General features: G+C 46.4%; 1 protein-coding gene across 1 annotated transcript in view; it reads right to left on the bottom strand.

The window, feature by feature from the left end:
• Positions 1-27,280, bottom strand: part of DNAAF5 (dynein axonemal assembly factor 5) — a 47,937-nt gene that overhangs the window by 3,679 nt on the left and 16,978 nt on the right. Inside the window, exons 6-11 of the mRNA XM_073648042.1 lie at positions 21,258-21,470; positions 16,930-17,073; positions 9,846-10,014; positions 6,771-6,918; positions 4,640-4,790; positions 393-549 (exon numbers count right to left, since the gene is read on the bottom strand). Of these exons, the coding sequence (XP_073504143.1) occupies positions 393-549; positions 4,640-4,790; positions 6,771-6,918; positions 9,846-10,014; positions 16,930-17,073; positions 21,258-21,470 (982 nt within the window). The remainder of the gene's footprint in view (positions 1-392; positions 550-4,639; positions 4,791-6,770; positions 6,919-9,845; positions 10,015-16,929; positions 17,074-21,257; positions 21,471-27,280) is intronic.

Genomic DNA, 27,280 nt, shown 5'->3' with positions numbered 1-27,280 from the left:
AGTAACATAGACCAACAGAGCAGGCTGTCGAATACTGGACAAACTCTTAGTAATGGGCCCAGGGTGGCGAAAAAAAAAAAGAATGACAGACCCATTAGCCTGGCGCCACTCCGCCGTATTCAGCACTTTGTCCCCCGTTATGCTACTGGTATCAACATCCGGTGGGGGTTTCATGTGAGTGCTGCAGCCAATCCACTCTGAAGAAATTGGAATGCTGCAACCGATCAATGCCCACAGATGAGCTACGGTGCTGACATGACGCCCCAACCAGGTTTATCCCGGAAGTGGACAACCCCTGTGATTTACATATATATGTATATATTATAGTTATACAGTATGTGAGAATGAACAGCAGCCTTCTCTCACAGCACAAGAAACAGACAAGCAAATACCGGGGTAAATCGTATTCAATTTATCTGGATCCAAGTGCGGTCCGCAGATTCCCAGGAGAGCCTTGATGATCCGGCATGACACCAGGCGGCTCGTCTTTGAATCTTCTTCCAGAGTAGAGAGAACGGGGGGCATCAGGACATCGTGTACCTGGAGAACCTGCAACTCATAGGAGGGAGGGGGCGCCAATAAATCCAGCCTGTCACTATAACAAATGGGCTTTGTGCTTTACTACATTGCATTAAAAGGAATCTGTCAGCAGGTTTTTGCTATGTAATCTGAAGACCGCATGCTGTAGGGGTTAAAACACAGAAGCCTCTCTTATCAAGCTTCTGGTTTTGTTTGCTTGCAATGAGTGTTTTAGCACCAGGAGCTTATCATTGCTGGACTAACAGGCCCCCTCCTGTGATGAGCACCTCACTGGTTTCTGGACTTTGCACATACAGATCCTGGTGTGGGCAGGGTTAACTTCCTCAACTCTGCTGCATTGCTAGGGTGTGGGTGGGGTTAGCTTTCTCAGCTCTGCTGAATTGCTATGGTGTGGGCGGGGTTAGCTTACTCAGCTCTGCTGCATTGCTAAATCTATAAGCTCTAATTGTGTCAGAACTGTCTGCACCCAGTAATGTAAGCGATACATCGCTGGACTCAGCTTATCTTTGCCTACATCAGGCTGCTCTCAGAAAAGGTAGCAAAAACCTGCTGACAGAGTCCCTTTAACTTGCTGGAGACAGGTGTCATTTATAAAGCATCAGAAAGTAACAAAGAAAATAGAAATCCCATTTTAATGCTTCTTTACCAGCAACGCGATTACATATTTCACACTTTATTTCCGGAGGTTAAACTTTATGTAAGGCTAAGTGCACATGATGCAGAAATGCTGCAGATTTTTTCCACATCTCCCTGGCAGGAAAAAAGCATGCGGATTTTCCATGCGTTTTTCCTGCCAGGTAGAAGCGTTTGTCAAGCGTTTTTGCATGCATTTCTGCATGCGGGTTATCAAGCGCTTTTCCAAGCGATTTTAGCATCACTTGGAAAAGTCCTTGACAACTTGGTCACACAATATAAATCCTTGCAACCGGAATGGATTTATACAGTGGGACCAAGTTAATAGTTGAAAAAAAGAATAAAAATTGTAAAAAATAAAAATTATACTCACCTTCCGATGGCAGCCGGTCTTTTCTCTGGTGCGTCCGGTCTCTTGTTCAGCTCGCGGTGGTCTAAAAGGACCTTTCATGACATAATTTAGTCATGTTACAGGTCACGCGACCGCCGACGTCAGTGGTCGCGTGACCTGTCACATGACTAAATGACATCATGGAAGGTCCTTTTAGACCAGTGGTTCTCAACTCCAGTCCTCAAGACCCACCAACAGATCATGTTTTCAGCATTTCATTAGTATTACACAGGTAATAATTCCATCACCTGTGCAATACTAAGGAAATCCTGAAAAAGTGATGTGTTGGTGGGTCTTGAGGACTGGAGTTGAGAACCACTGTTTTAGACAATCGCGAGACGCCGGGGAGCCAGGATGCATCATACAGGAGACCGGGGGACATCGGAAGGTAAGTATAATGTTTATTTTTTTATTTTAAATTCTTTTTTTTACAGGCACTATGGTACCCGGGTCTGGAGGAGAGTCTCCACTTCTCCAGACCCTGGTACCATCCGTACATTGAATCGCTTAATATCCGCGTGTGCACATGTAGTCATGCAAATATTAAGCGATTCAATGCAAGTCAATGGCGGCAATTACGCTGCGTGTCCGCAAAATTAATGGACATGCTACGGATTTTCTCGCAATGATAATCCACAGCAGAAATTTCCGCAGCATGTGCACAGCACATGCGGATTATCATTGGGGAACATGGCAGACCTACTAACAAGAGTTTTTTAAGCGTTTTCGCTGCGGAAATTCCGTGGCAAAACGCATAGTGGGCACGCAGCCTAAAGGAGTATGTAAATCCTATTATTGCTAGGATAGATCCATGAGTATAAAATGTGCGTAACTGATCCTAAGCAAGAAAGGATTGCAATGAATGAGGGGGTGACCCACTGAAGGCTTATTGATGTGCAGGCTGCCCGTTCTGGACTGATCCCACACAAGAGCTATTGGAGAACAAATTTGCTGTAAAGGTTACCACTATGTCAGGACACACAGAAGGCGATTTTTCGCTAGATTTCTGGAGAAGGCGTGGTGACAACGCCCCAATCATCGAGAGTCTGCTCCACAACGTCCCAATCATCGAGAGTCTGCTCCACAACGCCCCAATCATCGAGAGTCTGCTCCACAACGCCCCAATCATCGAGAGTCTGCTCCACAACGCCCCAATCATCGAGAGTCTGCTCCACAACGCCCCAATCATCGAGAGTCTGCTCCACAACGCCCCAATCATCGAGAGTCTGCTCCACAACGCCCCAATCATCGAGAGTCTGCTCCACAACGTCCCAATCATCGAGAGTCTGCTCCACAACGCCCCAATCATCGAGAGTCTGCTCCACAACGCCCCAATCATCGAGAGTCTGCTCCACAACGCCCCAATCATCGAGAGTCTGCTCCACAACGCCCCAATCATCGAGAGTCTGCTCCACAACGCCCCAATCATCGAGAGTCTGCTCCACAACGCCCCAATCATCGAGAGTCTGCTCCACAACGCCCCAATCATCGAGAGTCTGCTCCACAACGCCCCAATCATCGAGAGTCTGCTCCACAACGCCCCAATCATCGAGAGCCTGCTCCACAACGCCCCAATCATCGAGAGCCTGCTCCACAACGCCCCAATCATCGAGAGCCTGCTCCACAACGCCCCAATCGAGAGCCTGCTCCACAATGCCCCAATCATCGAGAGCCTGCTCCACAACGCCCCAATCATCGAGAGTCCGCTCCACAATGCCCCAATCATCGAGAGCCTGCTCCACAACGCCCCAATCATCGAGAGCCTGCTCCACAATGCCCCAATCATCGAGAGCCTGCTCCACAATGCCCCAATCATCGAGAGTCTGCTCCACAATGCCCCAATCATCGAGAGTCTGCTCCACAATGCCCCAATCATCGAGAGTCCGCTCCACAACGCCCCAATCATCGAGAGTCCGACCACAATGCCCCAATCGAGAGCCCGCTCCACAACGCTCCTTCATCAAGAGCCCGCTGCACAACGCCCCTTCGAGAGCCCGCTGCACAACGCCCCAATCATCGAGAGTCTGCTCCACAACGCCCCAATCATCGAGAGCCTGCTCCACAACGCCCCAATCATCGAGAGCCTGCTCCACAACGCCCCAATCATCGAGAGCCTGCTCCACAACGCCCCAATCATCGAGAGCCTGCTCCACAACGCCCCAATCATCGAGAGCCTGCTCCACAACGCCCCAATCATCGAGAGTCTGCTCCACAACGCCCCAATCATCGAGAGTCTGCTCCACAACGCCCCAATCATCGAGAGTCTGCTCCACAACGCCCCAATCATCGAGAGTCTGCTCCACAACGCCCCAATCATCGAGAGTCTGCTCCACAACACCCCAATCATCGAGAGTCTGCTCCACAACGTCCCAATCATCGAGAGTCTGCTCCACAACGCCCCAATCATCGAGAGTCTGCTCCACAACGCCCCAATCATCGAGAGTCTGCTCCACAACGCCCAAATCATCGAGAGTCTGCTCCACAACGCCCCAATCATCGAGAGTCTGCTCCACAACGCCCCAATCATCGAGAGTCCGCTCCACAACGTCCCTTCCTCAAGGCCGATGATCCTCTGATAGTGCGTAACCTCAGACCAGTGAGTGTCTGTGCGGCCCACTGTCCAATGCTGAAAGCTCTCCAATGGACAAGTGAGGATCGTAAATGGACTATGGAGCAATGGAAGCAGTGTTCGGTCTGATAAACCCTGTTTTCTTCTACACGATGTGAATGGCGGTGGGTGTGTGTCAGTTACCTGGGGAAGAGATGACACTGGGAAGTACAATTGGAAGAAAAAGCAGCGGAGCCAGTGTGCTGCACTGGATAAAGGCCGATGATAATCATGATTACAAGCTCATTATGTGTTTCAGCAAGAGATTTTTTTTTCCTTTTTGTCCTTTAGATGTTATATTGGACTCTTGGACATTTGTTTGAATCACATATCGTGTACAGGTATATGGCATTTAAAATACAACTATTCTAAGCTGCTGTAATGGACGACCAGCAATGATATAAGTGTACATTATATGCACGGTGCCATCATACTGAGGGATACGGAGATCCCACGACATACGCTACCTCTTCATGTGTAAGGACCTCACTCTGCAGCAGAACCCAGAGGCAGGACACTGCTACAGTCCGGATGGCTCCCGCCGTCCTCCCAGCTTGCCACTTCAGGTTAGGAGCCAGGATGTCCCGAATGAGAGCTTCAGAGTAAAGATGGAACTGTCTAGGAGGGTAAAAATATTCAGTTTATGGAAATGACCAGTAGGGGGCACCCAAACACAAAAAATTGCTGATTAAAAAAAAAAAAAACACTGCAGAATGAGCACCCGTGCCAACGATATTAATGTATGGGCATTACCGTTCTACTATAACCCTACACTCTACCGCGATCCTATATACACTACCTGTCACTGCATTGGCGCCCAACAAAGGGCATCTAAGTCATTGTGGAGTTGGTAAAAGTATAAGACCCTTTAGATCATTTCATCACAATTTTTTCTACTGTCTCAAGAAAAATCTCTGTTCTTCATCTCGTAACGAGATGCGTGTTGGGTATGGAGGGGTCTTTGGAAGCTATGGTGTCTTCCTAATTGTGTTTGTATGCAGGATTTAATGTTCTGATATCTGGATCCAAATTCTGCCTTGATAAGTATAATCATACACATCTCATCCGGATATAATCCTGTGTCCTCTAAGAGCGAGCCACTGCCAAAATCACCTGTCAGCGACTTCTCTCCGGAGAACAAAAGGATCGGGCAAATTGGATTCTTCTGTCGCCCGAAATAATCTGATGCTCCATTCCAGGTCTACAACACTGCGAAATAATTTATTCCACCCACAAAAATCCTTCCAAAAAAGAGCCGGCCTCCTTCTGTCTACCTTGCTGTCAAGTGTAATCTGTCTCTTAAAACAAAGATGGCCAGGCGGATACGGGAAGTGGTGGAGGGTCTTCTCTCTGCTCCTGCTCTCCTGTCTGCCATACTGCGGACACACCTAACAGAGAAATGCTTTCAGCTCTGGACGGGCAGGTTTCCTGTCCTTAGGGCCGGATCCACTCTCTCTCGTGTGGATGGGAAAAAGAGAAGTTCCTGCACCTATAGTGCTGTCAGAATACTTATGGGGGAGGAACCGCCCATTCAAAAAGAGTGGATGGCATGTTCCAGAGAAGGAGAATCGGGATAGTTCCTGGACATACTAGACTGGAACGGGAATGTATACTAAAAGCAGTTTTACTTTATTGTGGGGAGTGAGGGTACACCCCAAAGTGTCCTGTCTGATGACAAAAGCTTTACAATAGGGATTCTAAAGTTTTTATATTTTTTTAATGCCAGAAAATAAAATCTGGGAGGTACATGGGCTGAGCCATACAACAATGCCCTGATCTACAAGTTCCCTGCCCGGATCTACAGGGATTCCTAACCATTCCGACTTTGAGGTGTAGATTCGGTGTTTACGTCTAAACATATCATAATACATATTACATGCAAAATTGGTCCTAGCAGATCTCCTGACCCATCTGATTTAGCAAATGAGAAAAAAAAAAAATAAGGAGCAGTCAATTCATTCATACATTTCCAGGAGGAATAACAGAGGAACGGTGCAACACAAAAATTCTAGGAAGATAGGCTCCGTAGTCTTTTAGTAAATTCTTGTATTCCTTTACATAATCAAAGACTCTGGAGCATATCGTCCTAGAACTTTGTGTTGCACCGTTCCTCTGTTATTCCTCCTGGAAATGTATGAATATGCAGCATTGATTAGACTTTGTTGGTGTGTGCGGACGGGAGCTATTGACAAGGGAGTGCTAATACCTCGCTGTCCATATATTCTTGCTTTTCCAGGAGGAATAACGGAGGAACATTGTGCAGAGTTCTAATTACAGATGCTGCAGTTTTCTAATCTGTACAGAGAACACAAGTATTTCCTATATCAGACAGGTCAGGGGAGGTGACGGATCCTCCAAGCCTTTCATATACGGTATGTAAGTCTCCAGATTAGTGGGACCGTCCTCTCCCACGGAGTTGAAGCGGTTTGTGCATTGTTTTTCTTTAGTAAGTTAATTAAGTAACATTTCTGTGTAGGACTGGAGCAGAACAATACGCCTTTCAAGCATTCCTGTCTCTGAAGCGTTGTATGACAAGAGCCCAAACCCGTATGAATGGGCGCTTATTGTTTTACATCAAGGGAAGGATTGGGAACGAACCCTTTGGAGTCGACGGTCTCGCCGGCTTTCAGCAGGAGTTTGGACAACATGGTGAAGAGCTTCAGTCGCATCTGTGGCTCTTTGTCTTGTTGAAGGCAGGACTTCAAAACCGGCATTAAGAGATGGAGATGCTCTCCAATCACCGGGCCTGGAAAATTAACGTTACAGTTAGATAACATTTTCTCGAAAAATTTCACTTTTTAGGTACATTTTTTGTTGTATTTTTACACTTTTTAGATCACCACCAGGGGGAGCTCACCACATACTGCATTGTATGAAAAGAGCCCAAATTGATTTAAAATTTTTCTTGTTTACCACTAGGGGGAGCTCACAAATGTATACATCTCTCATTCAACTCCGCACTAGCCTGCTGCTGTGGGCAGAAAGTTATTGCTTCATGGTGGCTTCCAGGACGTAGGAAAAAAAGGACAAAACAGTGTGAATATTTCTAAAGTGACAGCCTTTTGCCCCATCACTCCTGGTGCTATTAAAGTAAGCACAGCTCTGGGTTATCAGATCAGTAGGAAGGTTTCATATACAACATCCGAGGAAACAGTGCCCCCTGAATATCGAAACGTGTGAATCTGTAATACATCATTTACATGGTGCAGGCACATTGAGATATAGTAAATAACTTAAAATCTGAGTGTCAGGAAAAAAAAAGAGAAGCGAGGGGTGAACTAAGGAAGGGCAGACGAGGGGGGGTGAAGTAAGGAAGGGCAGACGAGGGGGGGTGAAGTAAGGAAGGGCAGACGAGGGGGGGGTGAAGTAAGGAAGGGCAGACGAGGGGGGGTGAAGTAAGGAAGGGCAGACGAGGGGGGGGTGAAGTAAGGAAGGGCAGACGAGGGGGGGTGAAGTAAGGAAGGGCAGACGAGGGGGGGGGTGAAGTAAGGAAGGGCAGACGAGGGGGGGGTGAAGTAAGGAAGGGCAGACGAGGGGGGGGTGAAGTAAGGAAGGGCAGACGAGGGGGGGGTGAAGTAAGGAAGGGCAGACGAGGGGGGGTGAAGTAAGGAAGGGCAGACGAGGGGGGGGTGAAGTAAGGAAGGGCAGACGAGGGGGGGTGAAGTAAGGAAGGGCAGACGAGGGGGGGTGAAGTAAGGAAGGGCAGACGAGGGGGGGTGAAGTAAGGAAGGGCAGACGAGGGGGGGTGAAGTAAAGAAGGGCAGACGAGGGGGGGTGAAGTAAGGAAGGGCAGACGAGGGGGGGTGAAGTAAGGAAGGGCAGACGAGGGGGGGTGAAGTAAAGAAGGGCAGACGAGGGGGGGTGAAGTAAGGAAGGGCAGACGAGCGGGGGGGGGGAGTAAGGAAGGGCAGACGAGCGGGGGGGGAGTAAGGAAGGGCAGACGAGCGGGGGGGGGGGGAGTAAGGAAGGGCAGACGAGGGGGGGGGGGGAGTAAGGAAGGGCAGACGAGGGGGAAGTAAGGAAGGGCAGACGAGGGGGAAGTAAGGAAGGGCAGACGAGGGGGAAGTAAGGAAGGGCAGACGAGGGGGAAGTAAGGAAGGGCAGACGAGGGGGAAGTAAGGAAGGGCAGACGAGGGGGAAGTAAGGAAGGGCAGACGAGGGGGAAGTAAGGAAGGGCAGACGAGGGGGAAGTAAGGAAGGGCAGACGAGGGGGAAGTAAGGAAGGGCAGACGAGGGGGAAGTAAGGAAGGGCAGACAAGCCTCTATTATTAGGTTATCTTATTCACAGGACAGCTGACAGCCTCAGTGGATCACACCATCTACGACAGGAATGAAAGGAGAGAGATGGTAGTACATGACCACTGACGCTCCATTCAACATCTACAGGACCGTCAGTGACCGTGACAGAACAAGGTGATGGAAAGGTTCTAACAATGGTGGGGGGCTCAGCAGTGACAACCCAGTGGTCAGACATTGATCACTGATCATAAGGTCACCGCTCTGAAATGATTTGCAGTGTAATAGAAAAAGGAGTTGAGGCGTCAGTCACTGTCTCCTCTGTGACCAGGGGCAAACAACACTTTAATGTACTTAATAGGAACGGGGCCTTCAGGCATAATCTAACCAATATTGCTTAAGCAAAACCCAAAATATGCATCCTCAAATTAATAGAAAATTACAGATCCAGGCGAAAATGTACAAACAAGGCCTGAACACTCAGGGCAAGAATGTCAGGGAGGAAAATGTAGCTTCACGAGACAAAGAACAAGGTGTTGGGACCAATACATGTTAATTAGTGGAATTATTCTTTGTCTTTTGTCCTAGGAGTAACAATTACCACATATCATGGCAGGGAGAGCGGTATCTGGCCCCTGGGCCAAACGGGCCGAGCATTCCTGAGACACCACAACTTATAAGGATGAAGCGAGGCACAAAGAGAACATTGTGCTGTAAGTTACTGTATGGAGTCCAGAAACCAGCAGATATCTGACTGTACAATATGGGAATGGAAACTAGAGATATCAGGCATGGACGGAGGGGGCGCAGGAGCATAACTAACTGCTGTCATTAACATCTTGTGGTTACATACACCTGTAGTTTTCATTTTAGCAGCACGTCTCTGTGGGATGATAATGAAGCCTAAAAGGATCAGTCACCGCTGCAGCCAATCACATGTCCACCTGGTTTTAACAGTAAGGAGGTCAGTGATCGACCTGAGCGGCATTACAAGAGGAGCAGCAGGAAACTGCTAAGGCGAGAAACATTTATCTTAGAAGCCGAGACCATGCAAAAAAATAAATCAAAAAGTGGACAACTCCTTTAAATGGTCGCTGGTCAATACTTTGTCCCCCAATTGAAGATAGGGGTCACAGAGGGGCAGACACTTTGTTTTCAAAGTTCCCTCCTAAGAAGGAAGGGTCTCTACTTTTAGCACATTTTTTATTAATCTGTCCAATACATAAATTAACTAAAATCAAGGCTTTAAGCAACAAGTCTTAATTAAAAATCCCCTGCGGTATTTGTGTATATGACATGTATAGTGACCGGTGTGTGTCTCCATGGTTACAGACTACAAACAATCCCCGTGTAGTCTGATCCCGCAGTCACTCTCCCGTCCGTCCATCCATTACTTCTTCATAATTTAACAAATAAGTGATTTTTCCTAGAACTTACCAGATTCAGAGACGAGGACCTCAAATTGTGCCCGTTCGATGGAATAGCCGGCCCAGTGACCATGACCTCTGGATGCCCAAAGCATTAACTCTTGCATGTGCAGTCTGTACAGCCCCTGGAGTCCGCTCACACCTTGTGCCTCTGCTAGTGACAGCATTACATTCTGAACCTGCAGAAAAAGACATGCCATGCAATGGTCACCTTTAACCCTTCAGAGAGACAGGAGCCTACTACGTACGTCGAGGTGTATGCCCCCCCTTACACTGGTGGCGTCTTGTCGGAAACTCCTCCTGACGTTTTCCTTGGATGTACAATGCAAACTATGTTTGAAAGCTCCTATAATGGCGGTAAAATGATTAAAGGGGTTGTCCAGTACTTTTATATTGCTGGCCTATCCTTAAAATAGGTCATCAATACCAGATCGGCGAGGGTGCGACACCCGGCACCACCGCCGACCGCTGTTGCACTCCATCCAGCCGCCCGCCTGCACACCTCCATCAACTGTACAGTGGCCACAGCGGGGTACTGCACATTAGCCCCCATTCTTTCATATAGGGGTGGATGTGCAGTACCCGGCTGCAGCCACTATACAGTTGACGGAGCTGTCCTGCTCCGCTCCATCCGGCCGCCACCTGCAGCAGGAACAGCTGATCGGCGGGGGGCCGGATGTCGCACTTCCACCAATCTGACACTGATGACCTATCTAAGGACAGACCAGCAATATAGAAGTCCTGGGTGACTGCTTTAATGCAGAGAGGTTAGAAATAATAAATTATATTAAATAGTTACAAAAACGAATGATAAAACAGGAGAAAGTAAGGTTACTGCACAGCATTGGGGAAATGGAGAGAAGTCTCTGTTCCTGTACGCCGTGAGGTCTGATTCTTCTGGTGAGCACTATACTGCTGACGCTGCGTCTGCTTCTCAGTGGTCCGACAAGTAAAGACTGACATAGCGCTGATGATTGATGTCGTGGACATGCATTACTTCTCTGACCTTATATCTGTGTATCAGAACTTTATGGGCCCTGAACAAAAACAGCAGATCGAGCACAAAAGTATTAGAGGGGCTTCATGGATTCAAAATACGAGAACATCTCCAAGGCCATAAATATATAAAGCAAGTGATGAGAGGAGGCGCCGCCAGCTGATGTGTCATCTGTCTGGACTGCAAGTCATTAATGGGGATTGTCTGGCTTAAATAACCCATTTATATATGCACCTTATAGGGGAATTCTACATTAATAGAGGGGGAGGGGGGCTCGGTTTAGGATCCTCAGCTCTCGGACATAATGGAAAGGTCTTCGCAATGTCCGGTCATACAACCTACCGATTAAAATGGACACTGTGTAATCTGCAATTTCTTGTGTGGTGGCGCTAAAGGGAAATCAAGCAGATATTGGCAGGTATCCCTACAGGCCGCGCCTGGTCGCTGGCGGCGCGTATCCCTACAGGCCGCGCCTGGTCGCTGGCGGCGTGCATCCCTACAGGCCGCGCCTGGTCGCTGGCGGCGCGTATCCCTACAGGCCGCGCCTGGTCGCTGGCGGCGCGTATCCCTACAGGCCGAGCCTGGTAGCTGGTGGCGCGTATCCCTACAGGCCGCAACCTGTTTGCTGGCGGCGTGTATCCCTACAGGCCGCACCTGGTCGCTGGCGGCGCGTATCCCTACAGGCCGCGCCTGCTCGCTGGCGGTGCGTATCCCTACAGGCAGCGCCTGCTCGCTGGCGGTGCGTATCCCTACAGGCAGTGCCTGCTCGCTCACAGTGCGTATCCCTACAGGCCGCGCTTGCTCGCTGGCAGTGCGTATCCCTACAGGCCGCGCCTGGTCGCTGGCGGTGCAAGCAGGGAGACACTTTATCATCAACTTAATGTCATCTCCTGTGGGAAATAACAGTCCGATGTCAGGGAACAGAAACATTATACAGTTATACAGTGGGGAAAACAAGTATTTGATACACTGCCGATTTTGCAAGTTTTCCCACCTACAAAGAATGGAGAGGTCTGTAATTTTTATCATAGGTACACCTTCACCTGTGACAGACAGGATCTAAAAATAAAAAACAGAAAACCACATTGTATGATTTTAAATATTTCATGCAATAAAGTGCAATTTAATTATTTGGTCACCTACCAACCAGCAAGAATTCTGACTCTCACAGACCTGTTAGTTTTTCCTTAAGAATCCCTCCTACTCTGAACTCATTACCTGTATTAATTGCACCAGTTTGAATGCGTTGCCTGTATAAAAGACACCGGTCCACACACTCAATCACACTCCAACCTCTCCACCATGGCCAAGACTAAAGAGCTGTCTCAGGACACCAGGGACAAAATTGTAGACCTGCACAAGGCTGCGATAGGCTAGAGGACAATAGGCAAGCAGTTGGTGATAAGGCAACAACTGTTGGCACAATTATTAGAAAATGGAAGAAACACAAGATGACTGTCAATCTTCCTCGGTCTGGGGCTCCATGCAAGATCTCGCCGGATAAGGATGATTCTGAGAAAGGTCAAGAATCAGTCCAGAACTACATGGGAGGACCTGGTCAATTACCTGAAGAGAGCTGGGACCACAGTCTCAAACATTACCATTAGTAACACACTATGCCGTCATGGATTAAAATCCTGCAGGGCACGCAAGGTCCCCCTGCTCTCGCCAGCACATGTCCAGGCCCATTTGAATTTCACCAATGATCCAGAGGAAGCATGGGTGAAGGTCATGTGGTCAGATGAGACCAAAATATAACTTTTTGGTATCAACTCCTCTCACCATGTTTGGAGGAAGAAGTATAATTACAACCCCAAGAACACCGTCCCAACCGTGAAGCATGGTGGGGAAAACATCATACTTTAGGTTTGCTTTTCTGCAAAGGATAACTGCACCGTATTGAAGGGAAGATGGGGTCATGTATCTTGAGATTTTGGCCAACAATCTACTTCCCTCAGTAAGAGAATTGAAGATGGGTCATGGCTGGGTCTTCCAGCATGACAATGACCCAAAACACAGTTAGGGCAACTAAGGAGTGGCTCCGTAAGAAGCATTTCAAGGTCCTGGAGTGACCTAGCCAGTCTCCAGACCTAAACTCAATAGAAAATCTTTGGAGGAAGCTGAAACTTAATGTTGCCCAACGACCGCCCCCGAAACCTGAAAGATCTGGAGAAGATCTGTATGGAGGAGTGGGCCAAAATCACTGCTGCAGAGTGTGCAAACTTGGTCAAGAACTACAGGGAACGTCTGACCTCTGTAATTGTAACAAAGGTTTCTGTACCAAATATTAAGTTCTGTTTTTCTATTATATCAAATATTTATTTCAAGCAATAAAATGCAAATTAATTGTATGATTTTTATATAATGTGATTTTCTGTTTTTTTTTTTTTTCAAGATTCTGTCTCTCACAGTTGAAGTGTACCTACGATAAAAATTACAAACCTCTCCATTCTTTGTAGATGGGAAAACCACCTCTGCTCTATTAATGGTCTATGGGACTGCTAGAGATGGACTAGAGCTGCACTCCGCTCCGGCATTGATGAATGAAGGGGGGATAGGAGATGACTAAATCTTGCTGTAACCCCTTTAAGCTTTTCCCAACATCAATGCTCAGAAGCAGAGTCGGCACCACACAACTGCGTTATACAGCAATCAGCAGGAGATTGCACTATATATTACAGTTTATAGTGAAATGCACAAGGAAAAACAAATGGAAGGTTCAAGTCTCTTAGTTGAGAAAGTACAAAAAAGTATTAAAAGTAAAAAAAGAAAAAAAGTTTTGAAAAATATGAAAAAATAAAAGTTTGACTCATTCTCCTTTTCCCAATAAAAAATAAATGAAATCTACTATATAATTGTCTTATCCCGTCTGTCTGTCTGTCTGTCTGTCTGTCCTGGAAATCCCGCGTCGCTCACTGGTCTGGCAGCGGGCAATCAGCGCCGCGGGATTTCTGAAAAAAGATGGCGGCCGTTAGCGGCTCATCTGGCGGACAGAGGTCAGCGGGGAGATGAGCGGCGCTAGCAGCACAACTACCCCGACCAGCGCCGCTGACCTCCATGCGGCTAACGTCGGAAGATCAGCGGCTTGGCCCGCTGATCTCCCGACAGCAAGTGTGAACGGAGGACCGGGGAGCGGCGCTGCCGGTGGGGATGCTTCTGCTGCGAGCAGCCGCTCATCTCCCGGCTTCTCGCAGCAGAAGGAGCCGCACAGGCAGCGCCGCTCCCCGGTCCTCGCTAATACGACGCTGATTGGTCGCGGTGGCCGGCGAGATGGGCGGCAAATTTAAACGCCGCTCTGCTGATTAATCGCGGCCGGCCACTGCGACCAATCAGCGAGATGGGCGGCAAATCTAAACGCCGCTCTGCTGATTGGTTGCGGTGGCCGGCCGCGACCAATCAGCATTATTGGCGCCAAATTTAAACCCCGCTCTGCTGATTAGTCGCGACCGCCGGCCGTGACCAATCTGCGATATAGGCGCCAAATTTCAATACCGCTCTGCTGATTGCGCCCCGTCGGCCGCATACCTATTCTAGAATACCCGATGCGTTAGAATCGGGCCACCATCTAGTAAATAAATAAATAAATAAATAAATAAATAAAAGACAAACATATTTGGAACTGCCATGCCGGCAAAAGTCAAATCTTTGAAAATATAATTGAATTAATTCAAAGGATAAATGCTGAGAAAAAAGAAAATCAACATGCCAAAATTGCTGGGGTTTTTTCATTGACTGTATCTTCCCTCAAAACATTATATTTACCACAAAAAATGGTACCAATAAAATCAGACAGGCTGCCATGCAAAAAAGCCCAAAACTTAATCACACTGCTCTGATCATGGAATAATAAAACAAAGGTTAGGAAATAATAAATTCTTAGAAAATAGTAATACTAACCCCAATTTTTTTTTTTTTTTTTTTTTTTTTTTTAATGCTAAAGTTCTGATTTACTTTAACCGCCAATATGTACACTATACATATACACACACAATTTTCTAGATTATTTTTACCACACAGCACAAATGGCAGAATTAAGCTTTTTCACCATTTTAAAATGTTTCCAATTTTTTAGCGCATTATATGATAAAATGAATGGTGTCATTTAAAACGTCAACTCGTCCTACAAAAAAAATAAAAAAAAGTTGTGTGGGGAAGAAGACGAAGACAAAGAAAGTTGTGTGGGGAAGAAGACGAAGACAAAGAAAGTTGTGTGGGGAAGAAGACGAAGACAAAGAAAGTTGTGTGGGGAAGAAGACGAAGACAAAGAAAGTTGTGTGGGGAAGAAGACGAAGACAAAGAAAGTTGTGTGGGGAAGAAGACGAAGACAAAGAAAGTTGTGTGGGGAAGAAGACGAAGACAAAGAAAGTTGTGTGGGGAAGAAGACGAAGACAAAGAAAGTTGTGTGGGGAAGAAGACGAAGACAAAGAAAGTTGTGTGGGGAAGAAGACGAAGACAAAGAAAGTTGTGTGGGGAAGAAGACGAAGACAAAGAAAGTTGTGTGGGGAAGAAGACGAAGACAAAGAAAGTTGTGTGGGGAAGAAGACGAAGACAAAGAAAGTTGTGTGGGGAAGAAGACGAAGACAAAGAAAGTTGTGTGGGGAAGAAGACGAAGAAAGTTGTGTGGGGAAGAAGACGAAGACAGTTGTGTGGGGAAGAAGACGAAGACAGTTGTGTGGGGAAGAAGACGAAGACAGTTGTGTGGGGAAGAAGACGAAGACAGTTGTGTGGGGAAGAAGACGAAGACAGTTGTGTGGGGAAGAAGACGAAGACAGTTGTGTGGGGAAGAAGACGAAGACAGTTGTGTGGGGAAGAAGACGAAGACAGTTGTGTGGGGAAGAAGACGAAGACAGTTGTGTGGGGAAGAAGACGAAGACAGTTGTGTGGGGAAGAAGACGAAGACAGTTGTGTGGGGAAGAAGACGAAGACAGTTGTGTGGGGAAGAAGACGAAGACAGTTGTGTGGGGAAGAAGACGAAGACAGTTGTGTGGGGAAGAAGACGAAGACAGTTGTGTGGGGAAGAAGACGAAGAAAGTTGTGTGGGGAAGAAGACGAAGAAAGTTGTGTGGGGAAGAAGACGAAGAAAGTTGTGTGGGGAAGAAGACGAAGACAGTTGTGTGGGGAAGAAGACGAAGACAGTTGTGTGGGGAAGACGACGAAGACAGTTGTGTGGGGAAGACGACGAAGACAGTTGTGTGGGGAAGACGACGAAGACAGTTGTGTGGGGAAGACGACGAAGACAGTTGTGTGGGGAAGAAGACGACGAAGACAGTTGTGTGGGGAAGAAGACGACGAAGACAGTTGTGTGGGGAAGAAGACGACGAAGACAGTTGTGTGGGGAAGAAGACGACGAAGACAGTTGTGTGGGGAAGAAGACGACGAAGACAGTTGTGTGGGGAAGAAGAAGGAGACGAAGAAGACGACAAAGAAGAAGAAAGTTGTGTGGGGAAGAAGAAGGAGACGAAGAAGACGACAAAGAAGAAGAAAGTTGTGTGGGGAAGAAGAAGGAGACGAAGAAGACGACAAAGAAGAAGAAAGTTGTGTGGGGAAGAAGAAGGAGACGAAGAAGACGACGAAGAAGAAGAAAGTTGTGTGGGGGGGAGAAGAAGAAAAAGGTTGAAAGGTTGTGTGGGGAAGAAGAAGAAAGTTGTGTGGGGGGGGGGGAAGAAAAAGGTTGAAAGGTTGTGTGGGGAGAGGGAAGAAGAAGAAAAAGTTGTGTGGAGGGAGAGGGAAGGAGAAGAAGAAAAAAGTTGTGGGGGGGTAAGGGACAAGAAGGGACAAGAAGGGAAAAGTGCAAAAAAAATAAAAAAATTTCAAAAGTTGGCCATATCTATTAGTTCTGACTTTTGGATTCATGTAACAAGAAGCTCCCAAAAATGTTAACAGTTCAGCTATAAGACTAATACTATAAAAAAAATAGTCACCAGAGGAGGGGGTTTGTAATATCTCATTAAAGATACAGTAGTCAGATTCTGCAGTGTGTCTGATCCACTAAGGGGGCAGTAAATACACACATTCTCACCCCGTCTGCGCAGCTCTCTGCTTGTCTTCTGGTCTGTGGAAGCAGCAGTAACAATGGACAGAGGAGAGATAACATTACCTTTCCGTACAGGGTTTCGGAGGCCGGGCTGGCGAGTATTGCTATCAGGACTCGCATGCACTGCGGGCTGACGTCTGGAGCGGTTTGCTGGCACGTACTGATCATGGACTGGATGCAGCAGAGTAACTGCTCCGAGTACAGCATCTGTCAATCCAACACACAGAGGAGCCATTGTTAGGAGGCGTAGATGAGAAATATAGATATTGTAACCTGCGAGTCCGACGCGATTAAAGAATAAATGATACTTCTCAGTCGTCACATACCGCACATACCACTCACATCGCAAAAGATGGACGCTTCTGATTAGTCCGCAAACGCCACACATTTACGGATGGCGAGATGTGATAATCATCCGCACTGCAGAAAGCACCACGGCAGAGTGATGCCGGGTACAATTAACAGAGAAGCCTGACTATATGCATTCACATTGGAAGCCATTGCCCATCCATAGGAGAGGAAACAACTTGCTGATCAGCGCGGGCCAACTAATAAGCCATCACTGTTTCATCTATGGAGCACAGACCTCTGGGGCCCCACTGATTCTAAGAATTAAGGGGGTCACTGCTGTGCAGGAAAAAAATAAAAAGGGGCCACAGCACTGAATAGGCAATAGTGAAAGCAATGGGGGGCACTATACATGACAAATCAAGTCACTTCTCAGTGTCAGAGTGGATAGATATTTTTCACAGCTCCGCCATTATGGCTGGTCAGTCCTACTGCTTTGCCCCTAATGATTCATTCCATTTCCCTTTACATAGCGGCGATCGCCACTCGCCCCACTTGGCATGGCGAGCAGGTTGTCAGACAGGAGACGCCGTGTAGATTAGCCGCTGGCTGTGAAGTTGGAGCGAGGTCTCCGCTACCTATGCGTTCTCCAGTTACATAGGTTCAGGGTATAGTCGCTGATGCTCACGTTACAGCGGTGCAGCTGCCGCTTCCCCATGGCTTGTGTGACCCTATTAAAACTCCGAAGTCACAGCATAGAGAATGTATTAATGAGGGCTGATGTAATTTCACTTTCCAGCACACTGCAAAACATAAAAGCACCCTAAAACCTAGACAAATTAATATTGGAGAGAAAATAGGATGTAAAAGCCGGCCCGTATCATCGGCCATATACATAAGCCTATGGCTAGCAGAATACACATACACCTCCCGTAATAGATATCTAGGGGTCTTACATGTAGTTATTGCCGGAGAAGAAATACTACAAGAACAATGCACCAGTAATAACAGAAGTGGCCCCCGTATGACAGATGTGGCCCCCGTACGGCAGAAGTGGCCCCCGTACCTTGTACAGTACAATCGTACAGTGGCCAATGATGAGGGGTGATAGAGCTCTACCAGCCGCCGTCAGCCACTGTACGTGGCACACGGACATCACAGAGGTTCACAATGGGACACTGAACCTTGCTCCGTGACATCACTCTTGCCTGCAATAACACATTTTGCACAGTGAGGTCACTACTGTCCTCACCGAGCCACCGCACACTAGTGAGGTCACTACTGTCCTCACCGAGCCACCGCACACTAGTGAGGTCACTACTGTCCTCACCGAGCCACCGCACACTAGTGAGGTCACTACTGTCCTCACCGAGCCACCGCACACTAGTGAGGTCACTACTGTCCTCACCGAGCCACCGCACACTAGTGAGGTCACTACTGTCCTCACCGAGCCACCGCACACTAGTGAGGTCACTACTGTCCTCACCGACCCACAGCACACTAGTGAGGTCACTACTGTCCTCACCGACCCACAGCACACTAGTGAGGTCACTACTGTTCTCATAGAGCGCACCGCACATTACAGTGATGTCACTACTGTCCTCACTGAGCCACCGCACATTACAGTGATGTCACTACTGTCCTCACTGAGCCACCGCACATTACAGTGATGTCACTGTCCTCACTGAGCCACCGCACATTACAGTGATGTCACTGTTCTCACTGAGCCACCGCACATTACAGTGATGTCACTACTGTCCGCACTCAGCCATTGCATATAGCACAGTGACCTCACTATTGACCACTATACATTGGACACTAACACTAGTACTGGCTACAACAAGCCACTGTGGCTTGTAGAGTCCAATCATCTGGAGGATGCCATTAGTAGTGGATATGACTGGCACCTGCCACCCAGGTTTTCTATGGTTCTGACCCACAAACCTGCCCGTGTCAGCAGTTTTTCCCAAATCACGCAGAATCGGGCTATAAATTATTTTAAAATCACATTGGAGCTAGTGAGGTTTTGTAAATGAGTATTTCGATGTCCATTACACTCTCCCCTCCGCCAGGTGCGTACTTCTGAGCCGTACACCTGGGACCCTCCATTCATGGGTACTGAGATCACAGCGCTCCGATGACACGGGGTGCTGACACTACATCATCATTTCATTTCCTTCATATTAGTTCATGCTGTCAGGCCGGATTAAGCTCCACGTATGGACGGTCCATCATCAGCACAATATTGCAGGGGCTCGCCATACTTATAGAGGAGCCATCAATGGCCGGGCTGCAGCCAGGGGTGTTTGCTTTGTTCCCAGCAATAGAATATATGCCCCTAAATACTCCGCTCATTATCCTCCAATACATCAACACATGGGAGATGGCTGCAATTACCACCGGCCGGCGCACAATAGGACGCATTGATATTTCCTCTGCGCATGATTAATCTGTAAGGATTGTTATTGTAGCTTCTCACAAGGATTTGTTTCCATTAGAGAAGACGGCTTCCAGCTTTATGTTATATGGAGGATCTTCGGTGACGGTCATTTCTTATTACAATCAAAAATATGGCATAAGCACTGAAGAAAATTAATGTACCAGATCATCTGGGCATGCTGGGACTTGTAGTTTCTGCAGCGATCACTGCAAGTAATGGTAGCCATATTAAAGGGCTTGTCTGTCATGAGATTATGGCTTTAAAAGGGTTTTGTCATGATCAGAAATGGGTAAAATTGCAAAATGCTTATGAAGATATGCAACTTTGCAATTTAACTGTTACTAAAAATCATCTGTTCTCGTTGCCTATGTTACCGGCCACCTCTGTAGTGTAATCAGAGGTGGCCGCTTTTCAGGTAAGGAGTGCACACGTGTCAGTTATTTGCTATACAGATTGCCGGGTTGCTGTATTTTGGACAGCTTCAGTGCCCCTGTGCTTCTCCAATGCTGCAGAGGCTGCAAATCTTCAAGGAGGCAGCCGGCAGAAAGAAGAGTGGTGCGATCCTGAAGATCGATAAATAGAATAACCCACCAAGTAGTGGTGTGGTAATATAGGCACACGTCCTCCCCAGGAAATTATATCTTTTTTGTAGATTCCTTGATTGCTCATGACTGGCACATCAGATAAGAAGCCATATGCAAATCAGCATGGAAGAGCACTGGGGGCGTGTCAGTGCATTTCAACTGCCGATTCACAGTGCACTGACACGCCCCCAGTGCACTTCCAGCCTGATTTGCATACAACTTCACTAAATATCTGATGACTAGAAAATCTAGAATCTCTACAAAAAAAAAAAAAAAAAAAAGTAAATAAAAGTATAATTTTCTCGCTTCCTCTGGATATATGTGATTTGGTGCAGCTCGGATTGTTACGTCAGTCACGTGATCGCCAGTGCCTGCACTGCCGGAGGGGTGCAGGCACCAGAAGGGAGCCTAAATTTTATTATTTTACTTGGGGTTTAATATAGGGATTGAGAATGGGTTGTCTGAGTAGTGGACAACCCCTTTAAGGGGAGAGTCACACCGCCGTATAACTCGGACGAAGATCACAACCCAATGCTTGGAATGATACGGCCATGTGACTCTTACCTTAGGCCCATTTATACGGCTGATAATCATTCATAAGAAACATGCCGCTGAGTGAGCAAAGTGATTTTTCGCCAGCTGCTTGCATTATTCATACTGGCCACTAAATCATTGTTGCTGGCTACAAAGCCTCATGTGAACGCGACGAGATTCTGAACAGGACGATTGCTGATACAATCCTTCTAGCCCATACAGAATTTGTCGTCGGCCTGTGCGCAAAAAAAAAAAAGAAGCCATAAATGAGCGCCGATCTTCCTGTCTAATAAACGGTGGATTATGGATGGAAATGGCCTTTAGATCACCAAGCAGCTACTTGTCATCCGCTGTGTCCACATGGAGAAAAGCTAGAAAGCAACCGTAAAGGATTCATGTTAAAAGCCCATTGGAGTTCCGCATGGCAAATCTTCCCGTCCGTCCCACAAGTTTTCAGAAATTACTCCCACAATGAGAAGAGCGAGGTCATTTCTTAGGGAAGGAACAGACTTCAAACCTCTAGGTCATCGCTATCAGATTCTTACCTTTTCGGAGCCCTGGCAGATCTCGGGCTTAGAAATGACATCAGCAATACGATGCAAATGTGGCTTCAGCCCCTCGCAAGAGCTTCCCCGAATACAAGCTGCCAAAACGGTGAGGTGTGACGATATGGCAGACTTCTGAAGAGCCGGAAGAATCAGCTTCAGGAAAACCTCGGGATTCACGAACGTGCCGATTAGTTCTGCAGATTTTATACTCTAAGACAAAAAAAAAAAAAAAGATGATGTTGTGTCACAGTCAGTTCGACATTATATATACAGTAGTGTTCAAAATAATAACCAGATTAATCATTGTTTTTGGTATAAATTATATGACCACATGTCAAACAGTTTACCAGTTGGTGCAGTAGATTGTAAGAAAACCACCAGACTCCGCATTCATGATCTGCAGGTTTTGGAGTCTGCAATTAATTGTATGGGGCTGCGTTCAAAATAATAGCAGTGTGGAGTTCAATTAGTGAGGTCAATCATTCTGTGAAGAAACAGGTGTGAATCAGGTGGCCCTTATTTAAGGGTGAAGCCAGCACATGTTGTACCTGCATTTCTCCTTGAAAGCCTGAGAAATATGGGTCGTTGGAGGCATTGTTCAGAAGAACAGCGTACTTTGATTAAAAAGTTGATTGGAGTGGGTAAAACTTATAAAGAAGTGCAGACAATTATAGGCTGTTCAGATAAAATGATCTCCAATGGTTTAAAATGGAAAGCAAAACCAGAGAGACGAGGAAGGAAACGGAAGACTACCATTCGAATGGATGGAAGAATAGCCAGAATGGCAAAGGCTAGCCAGTTATCAACTCCAGGATGATCAAAGACCGCCTCAAGTTACCTGTGAGTACTGAGACAGTTAGAAGACGCCTGTTTGAAGCTAATCTCTTAGCAAGAAGTCACCGCAAAGTCCCACTGTTAAAAAGACATGTACTGAAGCGGATACAATTTGCCAAAGAACACATCAACTGGCCTAAAGACAAATGGAGAAACATTTTGTGGACTGATGAAAGTAAAACTGTTCTTTTTGGGTCCAAATGCCGCAGACAGTTCATCAGATGACCCCCAAACTCTGCATTCAAGCCACAGTACACTCTGACGAAAGTGAAGCATGGTGGAGCAAGCATCATGATATGGGCATGTTTCTCTTAATATGGTGCCGGACCTATTTGCCGAATACCAGGGATCATGGACCAGTTTGCATTAATACTTGAAGAGGTCATGTTGCCTTACACTGAAGAGGATATGCCCTTGAAATGGGTGTTTCAACAAGACAATGACCCTACACACACCAGTAAAGGAGCAAAATCTTGTTTCCAGTCCAACAAAATTGAGGTTATGGAGTGGCCAGCCCAATCCCCGGACCTAATCCGATACAACTCTTGTGGGGTGACATCAAAAATGCCGTTTCTGAGGCAAAGCCAACAAATGCCAAAAATTGTGGGATGTAGTCAAAGCATCCTGGGATGGAACAACAGCTGACAGGTGCCAGAAGTCGGTTAACTCTATGCAACATAGATGTGAAGCAGTTCTAAAAAACTGTGGCTATACAACTAAATATTAGGTTAGTGATTCACAGGAATGCTAACTCCTCGAAAAAAAAAAAAAAAAGTACCTCTTGAGAGTTTGTAAAGACAAATGCAGACAATGCTATTTCTTAGAACAGCCCAAATGTCCATTGTTGGTTGTTTTCTGTAAAGTAATTAAAACTTATCTACATTTCTCTTCATGTTTTGAATTAGAAAACAGTGTGTAATGTTCCCAATGCATGGAAATAAGAACTAGTATAAAGATTTTGTGCTTAACTCATGTTTTTGAACACACTGCTATTATTTTGAACACTACTGTGTATATATATATATTTATTATACACACATACACATTGAAAAGTCAATTTAGTGCTGCAGAGCTGAGTCATGTGTACATTGGCACAACTATGAGCCTAAATAACGTTACAAGTCTATGTGAACACCACAAGGAACAGAGGCGCAGTGTCCGCTCATAGTGACAGGAACTGGGGATTTACATGTGCTCGGTCCAAAAGTCAGATTGTACGAGGCACCGAAGGGAAAAAACATCCTGCGGGGTCAGATCACTTCTGAATCTTGTTATATATCGTGAGTAATATTGAGGCACAAAAAAAAATACAGCGTCTGGTATACCCGCTGAATTTCCCAAAATGCAAGTAAGTACCTCGTGTTACTTACAGACACCGAACCAGCAGGGGTGGGATGTATGAGATCAGAGTGAAAAGGAACTGATAACGGGGTGTTCCACTTCTTTGAGATTGATAAGGATAGGTCATCAATAGAGTTGAACAAAAAAATTTTGCAGGATTCTGGTCCAGCCGCCATGTTGGAAGTCTGTGGTCGCCGGGTCAGAAGCTTGTGAACCTCCTACTGGTCAGTAGTAATTGTCAGCGGCCACAAAACAACTGTTTAGCCTTCTAATTAGTAGGCACATTGTGACGTCTCGTTGCAACAATGACATTGAACAAAACCTACTAATCAGCCAGAAAGAGGCTCGCAGGGCTGTAGTCTAGTGGTCAAAGACTACCAATATTGCTGCTGGACTAGTGTCCTGCAAATCTGTGCTCAACTCTAGTTATCAATATCAGAATAGCGGGGGGTCACACACCAAACTGCCCACCAACTAGGCGTTCTCAGCTCTGTTGGCAGCCAGATGTGAAGCTGAACAGCACAGTGGTTTTGTGGCCGATGATCGGCTCCTATTCTAATGAATAGGCAACTGCTAGCGGCTTCAATAAAGGGTCGGCAATATAGTGTCCTTTTCTCTGGATTAGTAGGCATCACAAAATAATTATGGGGAACGATAAGATGCTAATAAAGAGTTAAGCTTGTTGGAACAAGATTCTCTAAACAGCTCCCAGACCTGGAGCTTAGACAACTGTATAAGGAGCCTGGCATCCAGCTGAAAAAGACCTTAGTGAGGAGTATAATGATTGGTTATCTGTCACATTGCTCCTCCCAAAAGTCCTTTTCAGTCGGCTGCCAGACAAGGTATACAGTCACTGCTCAATCTTTGGAGGTTGCACAGGGGGGAGATCTTAGCCCCATAATGTAATCGGTTATGGACAGATTGCTTAAAATGACCTTGACTCATGAGGATATAAGTAAAACATTCACATAGTAGGGGGAACCAGCTAAAGATAAGAGAAAAATTAATACAGATAGACCCAGATCATAAACTATGTGAAAGATATCACACGGTCGGCAGCCTTATTCAAAGCAGGGAGGAGTAGCTGGTGGAGGCATGTACGGGGAAGACTACACATGGTTTTATAAGCTGTCACTGGGGTCATTCATCCTGAAAGAAAATATGTCTATCATCTGTGGTTCTTACTAATAATAAAGCCCTGATTTTTATAATGGAAATCCACTCCCATCATCTATAATTCCTACTCCCCTCCTTGTTGGAACAAAGAGTTTTTCTCACAATAGACTTTTACCACCTTTCCATAGGAGGTAATAAATGTCTGAGCATTGAGGGTCCCAACGCTTCACGCAGGGTCTATAGAACCAATGGAAACAGCCTGCGCTTTTTTCACAATTATTTTGACTTTTTGGTGGGGTGGCTGCGGGTAGTTATCGAACAGTAACAGTCTGCAACCTGCATCCATAAATTATAGTAATCTGCTGCCTGTATAGCTGATATGTTCATGCAGTTTGCAGCCACCCAGGATAAGCCTGGATAGATATTGTGACTATCTCGCTTTTCCCTCTGTCTGTTGGATGTTTATAGGAGACCCAATTCTGCAAGGCAGTCTAAATATTAAAGGAAATCATGTGTGTAATAAATTATATATATATATATATATTTTTTTTATTTATGTCAGGAAAGTAAAGTATGTTTCAAAGACAGGAGGACTTTAGGGGAAACACGTATATTACTTACCGGTAATGAGGTTTTTTTTTTGGAACCCATGACTGCACAATGAGAGAGGGGATCCTCCCTTCAAGGACAGGAAACCTTCAAGATAAAAAGGGCGGCACCTCTCTCCAACTCAGTAGATTACAGCGCATGAGAGGACTCTCCGGTTAGAGCACATCATTTTATTAACCATAAACAAATTTCTCCCATGTGAATACTCAACACCCACCAACCGGAAGGTGAACACCATAGTGATAGGGAGGGAATGTAAAGGTGCCGTCATGGGTTCCGAAAAAACACATTACCGGTAAGTAATATACGCGTTTTTCTGTCACCCATGACAACACAACGAGAGAATTACAGAGAACTATGTATGTAAGGGAGGGACCACAGCCTGCAGAACCCTTCTCCCAAATGTGAGATCAGAGGAGGCAGAAAGGTCAAGCCTATAGTGATTATAGAAAGTGGACAGAGATGACCATGTGGCCGCCTTACATATTTGCTCAATGGGCACGTCCGCTCTTTCCGCCCAGGAAGCAGCCATGCCCAGTGTAGACGGGGCCTTCAGATTGTTAGGAGGATCTCTGCCTGATCCTGTATAGGCCATAGTGATGGCTTCTCGGATCCACCTTGATAAAGTGCCTTTTGAGACCTTTGATCCCTTTCGGGAGCCCTGAAAGGAGGCAAATAGAGCCCTATCCTCCCTCCATGAGCTTGTGGATGCTAAATAATGTATAAGGCATCTCCTGACATCCAAGGTATGAAATCTTTCCTCCTTGCTATTTTTTGGTTCAGGACAGAAGGATGGTATGGCTATCTCCTAAAACATATGAAACTTATATACAATCTTAGGTAGGAAAGCAGGGTCTGGTCTCAAAACTACCCTATCGTCTAGCACTAAAGGTAAAAGGTGGATCTGCAGATAAAGCCTTTAACTCACTAACCCTCCGTGCTGATGTTAAGGCCACAAGAAGTATTGTTTTTAGGGCAAGTAATTTAATGGACCCTGAGCTAAGGGGCTCAAAGGAAGAACTTGTTAACGTGTTTAGCACTAAGTTTAAATCCCAAGAATGGACTCTTATTATAGGGGCTAGTTTGGCTCTACTGCATGCCCTCACGAACCTGGAAATCCATTTGTTACCGGCCAGATTATAATTATACAAGGCCCCTAAGGCAGAGATTTGGACTTTTAGGGTGCTAACCGCTAGGCCTTTTTCCAGCCCTTTTTGAAGAAATTCCAAAATTGCCTTTACGGGAACCCCCCCTCCCAGAGAGAATCCCTGAGATGACAAGAATTTCTTCCAGATTCTACTGTAAATTTTAGTAGTGATTGATTTCCTACTACCTAGAAGAGTAGTAAACTAGATTCGATGAGAAACCCCGACCCTCTAGCAACGACCTCTCAAGTTCCAGGCCGCTAAGTGCAATCCTTTCACCTGAGGTTGGAATATAGGACCTTGGCCAAGACGGTCGGGAATCTCTGGAAGAATCCAGGGGTTCGTGATTGACATGCTCTTCAGCCAAAAGAACCATGGTCTCTTGGGCCAGAAGGGGGCTATGGAGGACCACTCGAGCCTGATCCTCCCGGATCTTCCTCAACACTGCTGGAATTAGGCACGTTGGGGGAAAGGCATAGGCCAGACTGAAATCCCATCTGTACTGGAAGGCGTCTACTACTAAAGGATTTTCCGTGGGATTCAGTGAGCAGAACTTCTCTAAATTTGCTGTTCTGACGAGTCGCAAATAGGTCGACCTCTGGAGACCCCCACATGGCCACTAGCTGGCAGAAGACTGAATGATTTAGAGTCCATTCTCCCTGCAATAGTGGCCTGCGACTTGGAAAGTCTGCCTTCATGTTGTCCTCTCCTCTGATACGAAGGGCCTTCAAAGAGAGAACTTTCCCTTCCACTAGAGAAAATATCCTCCCCGGAACCTGAATTAGTGATTTTGAGTGGGTTCCCCCCTAGTGGTTCACATATGCCACCGTGACCTGGTTGTCGGACAGAATTTTTATGCGATGTCCTCGTAGAAGGGATAAGAAGCTGATTAGTGCCTTCTCTACTGCTCGCAGTTCCCACATGTTGGAAGACTCCAGACTCTCCTCCTCTGACCAAGTCCCCTGTATCGGGTGG

This window comes from Phyllobates terribilis, unplaced genomic scaffold (assembly GCF_046119375.1).
Source record: "Phyllobates terribilis strain yellow unplaced genomic scaffold, ASM4611937v1 Scaffold_9__5_contigs__length_417890890, whole genome shotgun sequence".
In the NCBI taxonomy this organism is placed as follows: domain Eukaryota; kingdom Metazoa; phylum Chordata; class Amphibia; order Anura; family Dendrobatidae; genus Phyllobates; species Phyllobates terribilis.
The sequence above is the reverse complement of the archived record's forward strand: the minus strand, read 5'-3'. Positions and strand labels throughout refer to the sequence as shown.